Below are 13,822 nucleotides of genomic sequence, written 5' to 3'. Positions count from 1 at the left end.
AATGGGAAAAACCTTTAAGGAAAGTAAAACAAATACTATAATTATCAATAAAAGACAAAGTTCACTGCCATTACAAGAAATCTTAGCAAGTATGTATGATGAGGTTGTTCAGCTCCATAACTCGGGTATATTTGTCACAATATTGAACTCCAATCAGCAGCACAAAAGTAATCAGAATATGTTTAACCACAGACTAGGCTACGGGAAGAGGCTGTAGCTCAGAGGAAGAGCATCTGCTTTGCATGCAGAAGGTCACAGGTTCAGCCTCTGGCTTCTCCAGGTAGGGCAAGGAGAAAAACCTGCTTGCAATACTGGAGAGCTGCTGCCAGTCAGTGTAGACAATATTGAGCTAGATGGACCCAATGGTTTAACTCAATATAAGGCAGGTTCCTCCTATATTACATATTCCCTGCCTGATTTTTCTCTAAAAATCATTTTCTGCCCCACCCTTCCTTCCTTCCCACCCACTCCTCTTGATTACCTTTTGCAACCCTTTCCTGGCTGGAGGTCATAATAACCTGCTTGGCATTGGCTGCAGTCCCGCCCAGTCACATGGGGGAGGCAGATGCAGTGACCGGTGACATCATCACAAGTCGCTGCTCCGTTGGTAGAGCCTCCAGGGTTACACCTGCAGGCTAGGAAGGATGAGAGGAGGGAAAATACATTCTTACACTTAAATACTTGGTGGGCTAAACCTACTGGTCTTGACACAACCCAGGCCCCCCATTCAACAAGCAACCCATATTTGTTGTGTGCATTTAAAATCTAAATTTACATTCTGCTGCCTTGTTTGTTTTACCCAGGGAGCTTCTTTTGGCCTTAGGGCCACATTCTATTGCATTCAACATTCCAAGGGCCAGATACAAATGGATACTCCATCCTGGCAGTGGGCCATGGCATGCAGAGCAGTCCGAGGCTGAGCCACTGCCAGGCCAAGTGGAGGCAGGACCCCAGCTCCTACCTGATCTTTGCTGTGATGGCCTTGCTCCACTGTGGCGCTTCTGGGGCACAGTGCCCTCCCAAGCATGTGCATGCCCCCCAAACCAAAAAATAAAATAAACCCCAAACCCGGACATTTCCATTAAAATGTAAAAATCCGCCTGGATGGGCATGTTGGCCCCCCAAAACAGGATATGTCCTTATATGCAATTGTTCTAGAGCCGCTTCATAGAATTGGCCAGGGCCAGAAGCAAAAAAAAGGTGGGGCAATGAATGTAAATTTTACCTTTTTACAATAGGGTTGTTTCTACACACATTTACATCACTCTCTATCCATGCCAGGCAAAAACACTCCTTTAAAAATGATTAAGATAGTGTTGTCTGAGGTTTCCCACCTGTGTTGTAATTTATGATTTTGTGGAAACCATAATTTTATGATTATTTTTCCTTTTTAGTTGCCTTTGAAGTGTCCAGAAACATCAGTTTGTTTAAAGAGGATTAGCTCCAGAAGGCAGCAAGGCTGGACATTCACCAGGGCACCAACGTGAGCAACAGGGCCCACTGCTCTTGCTACAATTTCCATTTAGCACAGGAAATCCAGGAAGACTGGATGCAGCCTAAAAGAATTATCAGTTTCCATATTTTGCGGCTTCCATGTTATGGGAGAGTCACTGAAGGTGTCACGCCAATAAGCCCACGTGGAAGTGGGCAGGACACAGGGCCCCCTCTTTCTTTTAAAAATGGGGAAATAATATCTGACCTACGCCAATGTCAGAGCATCTCACCAGACACAGGAGGGTGATAAAGGCATAATGAAAAGAGATACTTTCCAAGAAATATAGACTCCTTTCTTTATCTATGTTAATGACCAAAATCAAGATCAAAGTTGGGAGTTGAACATTTGCAGTGATGTGACCTAGAAGTAAAGCAGCAAGCTGGAGAGAGAGAGACAAAGCAACATTTGAGAGCAATGTTTGATTTCTGTTTGAATCCAAGGCTGCAACTGTAGGAGAAACAAGACCCTTTTGGGGTGTTGATGCTGTGAACCCCTCCATCGTAGGCTCAGGTTGTATATATGTGTAAATATCATAGAAACACTACAGTCTCCACTGTGCCTCATTCCAAAAGGAAAAATGGACTTTGGGTAAGAGGCTGGAACCCCTGGAATATTTTTTTTAACTTCTGCATGCTGCTGGACCAAAAGGTTTCCAAGCAGCTCTCAGGATGAGTGGAAGGCCTGTACTCACGTGTACACTTCACAGCATTGTTGGTGGCTAGTGGATCTCCATAGAAGCCTTCCTGACACCTCTCACAGTGTCCTCCTGCTGTGTTGTATAAGCAGCGGAGACACTGGCCTGAGACAGGATCACAGTTGCCCACGGCATTGGGGTCCACGTTGCCGTTGCATTCACAGGGCCTGCAAGGTCGGATTGGACCATTCCTTCCCAGGGGGTCCCCGAAAAAGCCATCATCGCACAGCTCACAGAGTCTCCCTAGAGAAGAACAGCAGTGGTAGGGAGAACCAGGTTTTGTCAACAAGTCCCGCCAAAAGAGACTGCAGATGGTACTGCAGTTCCCAAGAGAGCTGAAAGCAGTTTGCAAAAGGTATCACTTTCCAAAGCGTACACATGTAATGCAGGTGCTTTCTGGCTGAGTAGAGTTGGTAGGTTTTTGGAACAATAGGAATATAACTTGTTCATCCTGTTCTGTGGGATGACTGCATTCACTATGCATTCCCTATGATTACTAATTCCTCTTTCAAGCCATCTTCAACTGACTGAAAATTATCAGTTGTTGGTCTCCTAGGAAGCATTACAGCAGCAGCCCATCTGCCATTATTAACTCAAGCGGGAGAATTATTTCACTCTGCTCTGGGGTTTGTCATCATTAACATGAATCCAAACTTTCCTATAAGCCATAAAGACAAAATTGTATGTTCCTTTCCTTCTGAAATTGATTTCCTGTCACTAATTGCAAATGACACAGAGGTATAAAATGTTTGTTGCTGATTCCATGAGTCAATGTTTAAAATAAACATAGAGGTTCATTTGAACAAAGACCAAGTGACAGAGGAGAATGGGAGAGAGCAAAGGCGGAAATATATCCCCAGATTTAGTTCCATAGCCATAAGGACCAGCAACTTGCACTTTAAAAACCCCCACGAAGAACTGAGATTCTCAGAGGGGCCTTGAAAAGCAGAGAGAGCTAAAGGAGGAAGTGGGAAAGAGCATCTATTTACTTTTCAAGGGGAAATATGGCACCCACCTCAGGACCAAGGGAGCAGTTTGTGGAGCAGGAATCAGAGGTTTCATGGTCACCAGCAAAAAAACCCCACAGATTGGCAGATTGGCAACCACTGGTTTAACGTATGAGCACAGCCCCAATAGTTATACGCACCTCTTTGTCCCAGTGGGCAGTGGGTACAGACCACCTCTCCGCTCTGTGGGAGAGCCAGGCAAGGTGTCTGGCCAGGGCAAGGGCAAGGCTTACAGTCATCAAAGCGGCCAGTGAAGGGGTTGCCATGGAAACCAGCAGCACAACGCTCACAGGAAGGCCCCTCTGTGTTGTGGAGACATTGGCAGAGGCCTGGTGGGAAAAGGAACAGGACAAGCCATCAGGAGTTAAGATAGGAGAAAAGGAAAAACAACTGCTTGCTTTCCCTAAATGTAATCATGGTTTTTGGTTTTTTTTTGTAAGAACAATATAACGACCATTTTGGGCTGGGCAGGTAGTCCATCTAGGCTGGTGTTCTCTTACTGACCAGGGGTCCAGTTCAGATATCTGAATTAAATATATCTACATTTTATATTTATACTTTAACCAACTAATCTCCTTGGTCTGCTGAATGGCGCAGCCCTCATTTGAAATTGAAAAATGGAGGTGTGGTCGGTGTGTTGTCTCACATGGAAGTTATTTATTTTTGGACGTCCTAGAAATATTGAATGAACAGTTAGCTCCCCGTGGCCTGTCCCAAACATTCTTCTTGTTTTATTTCCAAAATGTATAAATCACTTTATGTTAAACACGTCAAAATGGTGTACAAAAAGGGATGGTCCTTAAAACAAAATATAAAAACAAAGTAGAAACAGAGAGCTTTCTGATTCAGCGATCTAACTGGTGGACATAATAAAATTATCAATAAAACAGATAAAATAATAAATAAAGCACACACACGGAAATCAGCAAAACCATTTAACGTTCAAATAGAAGCTGGGCTAGCATGAGGCTAATAATAATAGTAATTGTTGTTGTTGTTATTTGTACCTGCCCATTTGAATGGGTTGCCCCAACCACTCTGGGTGACTTCCAGTATATATAAAACATTGAACTTTAAAAACTTCCCTATACAGATGTCTTCTAAAGGTTACATAGTTACTCATCTCCTTGACATCTGAAGAGAGGGCGTTCTGCAGAGTGGGTGCCACTACCAAGAAGGCCCTCTGCCTGGTTCCCCATAGCTTCACTTCTGGCAGTGAGGGAACTGCCAGAAGACCCTAGGAGGTGGACCACAGTGTCCAGGCTAAATAGGCTGAACGGTGGGGGTGGAGACACTTCTTCTGGGCAACCTTCTGGGAACCACATGCCAGTGGTGGGCAGGGCGAGAGGCAAAGGTGGACACAGCAGTGCATTTAATTTTTTTACTTTAGGAAGCTAGTTTCTACACACAGAGACATACAAACACACACACATCTCCCTCCAGGCAAGCAAATGATACATTCCAACCAGGCAAAAAGCTCAAGGAGGGTGTGAAGCAGGGCCAGTGAGGGTTGTGTGGCCTGTGGAGAGCTCCAAGGTCCAGACTAGGGCAGGGTAATGTATAGTTTTCAACGTTGTGATATGTTGTCTTAAATAAGGATGGAATTGTGTACAGGTGAACAGCATAATGTGCTGGCAACCACTACTACTTTGGTGTCTAAAACTTATAAAATCGTACTTACCTTTAACATATTGTTACAACTGTTATTTTACAGAACAGGTGATTTTTAGATAATCATCTTTTCTCTAAAATAAAAGCTGTAGAAGTAATTAGAGGCATAAATATCAAAAGTAAGTTGGCAGAATGTTCCCTAATAGACCGGAGGGAGACACACACAGAGAGAAGAGGATAAAGGAGGAAAGAGGCTTAAAAAACAGGGCAAGTTTTATTTCAACTGTTTTTAGCTCAGAAGTAAATACTCCCAGTTTATTTTTCCATTGGACTAGCTGTGGATGCCAGTCTTGTGCTGCCCTCCCAAAGATGGATAAACCAGACAGACTTTGGTAATCTTTCGAAAGCCAATAGTTGGCGCCCCCAAATAGATATTTTCAATGATTAATCTTCCCAGAACTCTGGGTGCGGGAAGGAAAGTCCAGGGCTCTGGCAGTCTCCTTCCTAACGCTGGGCAAGCATGTATATATATATTTTTAAAAAATGATATTTATTGGGGGGGGGAATTTTAAAGTTACAAAAGAAAAACAAAGTAGAAAAAACAAGCCACTTCCAACCATACATATACAAATTCAAAATAAGAGAAAAAGACAAAAAAACACAAAAAATACACCACAAACATTTAAAAACAAATCCATTATTCTCAACTCCTCAACTATCATTACGCTCTTTCCTTAACCTCCTCCTCCTCCCCTTCCTTATATCCTGGTTGTTAATTGTCACAGCAAATCCTTTCCATATTTCATAATATTCTGTCATTACATTACCTTAAACTATTTTAATCTTATCTTACTATAAAAAACCTTGAAACTTAAAACTTAAATCTTATTTTTACCAACTTCTCATAACCATAATATTCTTGCATAATTCTTTAAACATTTTTACTAAAGCCAAGTAATTTCATTCCAACACTTTTCTAACATTCATCAATTTTGTAAAACAATCCTAGTAGTGAAAAAAGGAAATAAAAACAAATCCAATCTTCATCCAGCGTCCCTTCCTCCTGGTCCCGGGTTTTGTCAGTCCTCATTATCCCATCAATCTGGCGCATTAACCTGGTATCCTAATATCTGAGGCCCTTAAGTCTCTTCCATGTTCCTTCCGCAGCTCTTCTTCATATTTATAACTGTATTTTCCCTTGTCTCCTGCTCGTTTCACTCGTGGGAACTCCAGCTTAGCAATATTTTTGACCCTTCTCGACAGATCAGCCCCTTTTCCATAATCGACACTAAATTACATGTGGTATTTAAAGACATGTTTCAAAATCCCTCCAAAATTGAGAGCCCCCACAATCCCAAACATCTCACGGCCCATTGCCAGACTTAAAAAGTCCAAACATCCCTGCATAGGAGGATCTAGCCAACCCCCCATTTCCAGACCAAACCAAACTTTTTCTTTCCAAATCTGGCTTTTTCCAAGTTCATTTGTCAAATCCAAAAGTTCATATTCCTGTTGGGCCTGTTCTGTCAGGACACACTCCTGATTTAATTCCTGGGTGGGCTCCATATATTTTCCCACTGCCTGTTCAAAATTTCCCACTGCCTGTTCAAAATTTCTAATCGAATCAGCCATCAAATTCGTCTTCTCATGTAGCTGTTCCAGTAGGGCATTTGTTTTATAGAAAGCACACAACAGAGCTTCTGAATACATTGTCCTGAAGGTCAGATGTCTATTCCCATGATTGTAATCTGTAACAGCTGCCAGCTCCCAGGAGTTGGTTACAGTTTCACAGTCTCCCTCTAGGGGGAAAACCTCTATTTAAAATTTCTTTTAAAGACAAGTCTAGCAACAGAGTTTCCTTTTTTCAGATATTTTTCAGATATTTTGTCAATATTTGTTCCTTTAAGGTGCGAAAGGAGGCAATGGAGTCACTATGTTTCTCTTCTTTTAGCTATCTGTCAAAAGCGTTTGTCTCTGGTCAATGAGCTTCAAAAAAGTCAGTCCTGACACCCCGCTCCAGGATCAGGACAATGGAAAGTTACTTTACTTTAAACTCACTTCTGCAGGTTTAAACAGTCCAGAAAAGATCCCCCTTCTTCTCCTGCTGCCGAAGGGGGGTTCAGCAATTTTAAATGATGAAAGCCAATCCTTTAGAAGCGATTTTCTGAGCTCTAGTTTACGTTGTCTTTGCTTTATTCTGTTTACAAAGAAACGGAAGGCTGACTTCCTGTTTAGACCTTCCCGTTTCAGTACCAAATTGGAATAAAATTTTTAAGTCCGATTCCTTTCTGCTCACCAGTCCTTATTTAAAGTCCAATTGTTCAAAGTTTAAGTACTCATGGATGCTTATTTTAGAAGCCAAATTGTCCCAGGAAAAAGGCAGCGCTCTTCGGCAACGTCTGTGCGGCTTCGCTCCACGGAAATAGCAGTTGACTCACAGCACCGCGCCACTTCCCCCTCTTCGCTTCGGAGCCCGTTAGTGGGTTCCTTTGTGGGTTGGGGGGCGCTAAGGGTGCCCGCCGTGTCCTATGGTCACAGGCTTCATCCGCCTGTGATTTTTAAAAGGGTCCCTGCTTCGCCGTAGCGGAAAAGACCCGTTTCACACGGAGCTAGTCCCTCCAATTCAGAGGGAGTCCGCCATTGCCGATGGCGCCATGCCGGAAGTCCACGCCGGGCAAGCATGTAGTAGCCCTCATGCCACACTCCTACAGTAATCCTTGCAGCCTGCACAAGGCCAATATATGGCGCCCCCAAGTGAATCTTTTCAATTTTGTGACACCTCAGATTTTATGAGTGAAATGTAAAACTATGTAAAAAGAAGAACAAAAATAATGGAGGAATATAACCTACAACCAAAGCAGGTACTACATGCAATGTGTTATATGATATATGAGGTTCTGAGAATGACAGGCTAAAATGAGTATCCCACATAAACATAGGTCAGAAAGGAAAAGACTTGCAGCAAGGGCTACAACTGTGATTTTATTTTACCGATAATTTTGGAATTAGCACCTTTCACTTAAAATAAAAGTTGTAGAAGATAATAGTAGCATGTGTATCAAAGGTAAGGTGAGATAATGTTCCGTAACAGAGAGGAGAGAGACACAGACACACCAGCACACACAGAAGGGGAGCGGGGAGGAAAGAGACTTAAACAAGAGGCTTTTGTGCCGCCCTCCCCAAGATGGATAAAATAGACCAGACTTCGGTAATCCTTTGAAGCCAATACTTGGTGCTCCCAAATAGATATTCTCAATTATGGATCTTCCCAATTTGTGCCGCCTTCACTCAGTGCCCTGTGAAGGAAAACTGTCAAGACTCTGGCAGTACCCTAGAGTCCTTCCCTCCATCCCAAAGATGGGAAAGTCCCCACAGAGTCCCTACAGAGCCCCAGCACTGCCCTCCCCACAGCCACATAATCATTGCAGCCTATGCAAGGCAATATCTGGCACCTCCAAGTGGATCTTCTTAATTTTGCACCACCTCCAATTTTAGGAGGACTGAAATAGCATAGCACTATCTAAAAAGCAGAACAGGAATAGTAATGGGCTGGAAACACTTTTAAGTATCTCAGGATGAATATACCCTACAACTAAAGCAGGTCCTGCGTGCAATGTATTATATCCTATATGAGGTTCTGCTACTTGAAAAGGCACAGATATTGACAGACTGAAATGAGCATCCAGTAGGTCAGAAAGGAAAAGGGCTGCAACGAGGGCTGGGCGATGTCAACATTGTGATATGTCACCAGCTAAACATCGTGATACACCAATATTTTTTTATTTATCTCCTTTGGTCTAAAATAAAAGACACACCAGCATACACAGAAGGGGAGAGGAGAGGAAACAGGCTTTAACAACAAAGGAAGGTTTTTTAATATTAATTTTAAATCAGCAATAAATAATCCTAGTTTATTCTTCTACTAGAAAAGCAAGCGTCAGGAACATGAAGGGGGATGACTAAATTCTCTCAAAGCCAAAATGTGCTGCCCCCTCCAATTGGATTGTCTCAATTTGGATTTTTCCAATTTTGTACCACCTTGGCATGGCAGCCTGCACAGGAAAACCAGGCTCTGGCAGGGTCCCAGAGCCCTTCTCTCTTTCCCAAACCTGGGCAAGCACTTACCAGACTTCAGGCTTTTGGAAGGTGGTGCCAGGGCTCTAGCACTGCCCTCCCAAAAGCCACACAAAATGGATGCACTTTGTAATCTTTCCTAAAATGGCTGCGGTCTATAGGAAGCTTTGGTGGAAGCTAGGATAGTATTTGGCGCCCCCAAGTGGATCTTCTCAATAATGCATCTTCTCACCTTTGTGTGGGCAAGCCCTTAATAGGTTTCCGGCTTCAGTATGGCGGTGCCAGGCCCTTGGAAGCACCCCTAGCACCGCCCTCCCAAAAGCCACACAAAATGGATGCACCTTGTAATCTTTCCTAAAATGGCTGCGGTCTATAGGAAGCTTTGGTGGAAGCTAGGATAGTATTTGGAGCCCCCAAGTGGATCTTCTCAATAATGCATCTTCTCACCTTTGTGTGGGCAAGCCCTTAATAGGTTTCCGGCTTCAGTATGGCACTGCCAGGCCCTTGGAAGCACCCCTAGCACCGCCCTCCCAAAAGCCACACAAAATGGATGCACCTTGTAATCTTTCCTAATATGGCTGCTGCCTATGGGAAGCTAGGATTTGGCGCCCCCAAGTGGATCTTCTCAAGAATGCATCTTCTCACCTTTGTGTGGGCAAGCCCTTACTAGACTTTCGGCTTCAGTATGGCGGTGCCAGGCCTTTGGAAGCATCCCAGCCTTAGTGCCGCCCTCTTCCAACAGCCACACAAAATGGATGCACTTTGTAATCTTTCCTAAAATGGCAGCCTCCAGCAGCCCAATATTTGGCGGCCCCAAGTGGAACTTCTTAATATTGCAATGAAGGCTGGGTGATTTCAACATCGTGATATGTCACCAGCTAAACATCGCAATATACGGATGTAACACAATGTCTAAAATAAGGATGAAACTATGTAGAAGCAAACGAACGGGATGATATTCTGGGAACGGCTATTACCTAGGGGGTCTAAATTTTATAAACTCGTACTTACCTTTAACATATTGTTACAACCGTTATTTTATAGCGCAGATAATTTTAAAATTTGCTCCTTTTCTCTACAATCAAACCTGTGCAGGCACTTAGTAGCCTTTAACCAAAGTTAAAGTGGGAGAACATTTCCCAACAGACACAAGGGAGACACACAGAAGGAAGGGGACAAGGGAGGAATGAGGCTTAAAAAACAGAGCAAGGTTTATTTTTTGAAATAACCCCCGTTTAGTAAATAGAGCACACGCACACGCACACACAAGCAGAGCTTTCCAAAGTTTTCATGCCTGGGACTCACTTTTAGGCATACATCATTTCGAGACACAGTAATTCAGTTTTCCTAGCAAACTGCAGGTTAAATGAATCCCTTTCCACCCCCCAGGAAAAAGGGGGGCGAGTGTTCGGGTGGCAGGACACAATTACGCATTGCGACACACAGTTTGGAAAGCTCTGCACTACAGCAAAGCTGCAATCGCATTTGTTTTACTCAGCTGTGGGAAGGTTCTGTTCGGGCTCTGGCAGTTTCCCAGAGTCCTTGTGTTGCCCTTCCAAGGGCAGATAAAAAGGATCCTTAAAATTTTGTGCCACCTCAGCTGGGCACCCTGTGCAGAAAAACTGCCCATACTGCCCTGGCTCTTGGAAGGGAACTCCAGGGCTCTGGCAGCACCCTAGAGCCCTTCCCTCCTTCCCACAGCTAGGCAAGCATTTACTGGACTTTCCACTTTCAGGAGGCGGTGCCAGGGCTCTAGCACCACCCTCCAACAGCCACACAAAATGGATGCACTTTGTAATCTTTCCTAAAATGGCTGCGGTCTATGGGAAGCTTTGGTGGGAAGCTAGGATAGTATTTGGTGCCCCCAAGTGGATCTTCTCAAGAATGCATCTTCTCACCTTTGAGTGGGCAAGCCCTTAATAGGTTTCCGGCTTCAGTATGGTGGTGCCAGGCCTTTGGAAGCACCCCTAGCACCGCCCTCCCAAAAGCCACACAAAATGGATGCACCTTGTAATCTTTCCTAATATGGCTGCTGCCTGTGGGAAGCTAGGATTTGGCGCCCCCAAGTGGATCTTCTCAATAATGCATCTTCTCACCTTTGTGTGGGCAAGCCCTTAATAGGCTTCTGGCTTCAGTATGGCAGTGCCAGGCCTTTGGAAGCACCCCTGGCACCGCCCTCCAACAGCCACACAAAATGGATGCACCTTGTAATCTTTCCTAATATGGCTGCTGCCTGTGGGAAGCTAGGATTTGGCGCCCCCAAGTGGATCTTCTCACCTTTGTGTGGGCAAGCCCTTACTAGGCTTTCGGCTTCAGTATGGCAGTGCCAGGCCTTTGGAAGCATCCCATCCTTAGCGCCGCCCTCTTCCAACAGCCACACAAAATGGATGCACTTTGTAATCTTTCCTAAAATGGCGGCCAATTTGGCGCCCCCTAGAGGATCTTCTCAATTTTGCAAGGAGGGCTGAGCGATATCTTGCTTTTCAACATTGTGATATGTCATCGCAATATATACCGATACAGCACCATGTCTGTGTCTGAAATATGAACGGAGATATGTAGAGACGAACAGGGTTATGTGCTGGCAACTCATATTAGTTAGGGGTCTAAAACTTATTCATTTTAACTTACGCTTAAGAAATTGTTACAACTGTGATTTTATATTACCAATAATTTCTAAAATTATACATTCTCTCTAAAATAAAAGCTGTAGAAAAAAATTATCAGCTTAGATGTCAAAGGTAAGGTGAGAGAAAGCTCCCTAACAGAGATGAGGGAGACACAGATGGGGGGGGCAACAGGAAGAAAGAGGATTAAATAGGGCAAGAATTATTTTTATTGTTTTAAACTCAGCATTAAATAACTCCAGTTTATTTTTCTACCAGAGTAGTGGAGGCTGCCATGCGAGCCACAGTAACATGCTAGGCTTTTGGGGAGGGGAGGCAGAAAAGGCTTCCTGCTCATGCAACGGCCCCAAATTTTGTGCCACCTAGGCAGGGTGACTCTTGCTTAAAAACTGCAGGCTCCAATTTGGCTCTGGGAAGAAAACTGGAGGGCTCTGGCAGCACCCTAGAGCCCTTCCCTGCTTCCCAAAACTGGGCAAGCAGTTACTAGACTTCCAGCTTCAGGAAGGCAGTGCCAGGGCTGCAGCAGCCTCCAAGAGCCCTAGCATCGCATTCCAACAGCCACACAAAATGGATGCACTTTGTAATCTTTCCTAATATGGCTGCGGCCTGTGGGAAGCTAGGATTTGGCGCCCCCAAGTGGATATTCTCAAGAATGCATCTTCCCACCTTTGTGTGGGCAAGCCCTTAATAGACTTCCGGCTTCAATATGGCGGTGCCAGGCCCTTGGAAGCACCTCACGCCACCCTCTTCCAACAGCCACACAAAATGGATGCACTTCTTAATCTTTCCTAAAATGGCGGCCAATTTGGCGCCCCCAAGAGGATCTTCTCAATTTTGCAAGGAGGGCTGAGCGATGTCTTGTTTTTCAACATTGTGATATGTCATCACGATATATATACCGATACAGCACCATGTCCGTATCTGAAATATGAACAGAGATATGTAGAACGAACAGAGTTACGTGCCGGCAACTCATATTAGTTAGGGGTCTAAAACGTATTTATTTTTACTTACACTTAAGAAATTATTACAAGTGTGATTTCATATTACCAATATTTCTTAAATCTGCACCTTTTCTCTAAAATAAAATCTGTGGAAGAAATCAGCAGCACTTATGTCAAAGATAAGATGAGAGAATGTTCCCTAACAGAGATGAGATAGACACAGAATGGGGGGGGGAGGCAAATGGAGGAAAGAGGTTTAAACTCACATTTAAATAACCCCCGTTTATTTTTCTATCACAGTAGTGAAGGCTGCCATGTGAGCCACAGCAACCTGCCAGGCTTTTGGCAAGGGAGGCAGAAAGGGCTTTGTGCTCTTGCAAGAGCCTCAGATTTTGTGCCATCTAGGCTGGGTGCCCTGTGCATAAAAACTGCAGGTACAATATTGTGCCACCTTGGTGTGACACCCTGCGCAGGAAAACCAGGCTCTGGCATCTTCCTAGAGCCCTTCCCTGGTTCCTAAAACTGGGCAAGCACTTACTAAACTTCTGGCTTTTGGAAGGCGGTGCCAGGGCTTTGTGCCGCCCTCCAACAGCCACACAAAATGGATGCACTTTGTAATCTTCCCTAAAATGGAGACCTCTGGGAGGCTAGTATAGGCACCCCCAAATGGATCTTCTCAAACATGCATCTTCTCACTTTTGTGTGGGCAAGCACTTACTAGACTTCCAGCTTCAGGAAGGCATTGCCAGGGCTGCCTTCAGAGCCCTAGTGCCACCCTCCCAAGGCCACACAACACTGATGCACTTTGTAATCTTTCCTAAACTGACAGCAGCTTTTTGGCGCCCACAAGTGGAGCTTGTCAATTTTGCAGCACATCAGATTTCTGAATGACTAAAATAGCATAGAACTATGTAAAAAGGAGAACAGGAGTAATGGACTAGAAGCACTTTTAAGTACCTCAGGAGGAATATACCCTACAACCAAAGCAGGTCCTGCATGCAATGTATTATGGCATATATGACATTCCGCTACTTGAAAATGCATAGAGATTAACAGACTAAAATAAGCATCCTACATAAACATAGGTCAGAAAGGGAAAGTGCTGCAACTAGGGCTGGGTGATGTCTGGCTCTGGAAAGGAATATTCAAGCTCTGGCAGGGCCCTAGAGCCCTTATCTCTTTCCCAAAGATGGGCAATCAAGTACTAGATTTCTGGCTTTGGGAAGGCGGTGCCAGGGCTCTGGCATCACCCAGAGCTCTAGTGCCGCCCTTCCAAAAGCCACACAAAATGGATGCACTTTGTAATCACTCTTAAAATGGCATCCTCTGCGTGGCCAATATTTGGCGCCATCAAGTGGATCTTCGCAAGT

The 13,822-nt window shown here is 44.3% G+C and overlaps 1 protein-coding gene across 2 annotated transcripts in view; it reads right to left on the bottom strand.

The window, feature by feature from the left end:
* LAMC3 (laminin subunit gamma 3) overlaps window positions 1–13,822 on the bottom strand; it is an 81,898-nt gene that overhangs the window by 18,511 nt on the left and 49,565 nt on the right. For both annotated transcript variants that reach the window (XM_081180076.1, XM_081180077.1), the window contains 3 exons: window positions 3,337–3,525; window positions 2,187–2,432; window positions 482–635 (listed from right to left, as the gene is read on the bottom strand). In XM_081180076.1, coding sequence (XP_081036202.1) covers window positions 482–635; window positions 2,187–2,432; window positions 3,337–3,525 — 589 coding nt within the window. The remainder of the gene's footprint in view (window positions 1–481; window positions 636–2,186; window positions 2,433–3,336; window positions 3,526–13,822) is intronic.

Source organism: Podarcis bocagei (genome assembly GCF_964188305.1).
Source record: "Podarcis bocagei genome assembly, chromosome: Z".
Lineage (NCBI taxonomy): Eukaryota > Metazoa > Chordata > Lepidosauria > Squamata > Lacertidae > Podarcis > Podarcis bocagei.
Note: the sequence above shows the minus strand (reverse complement) of the source record. Positions and strands in the feature narration are given on the sequence as shown.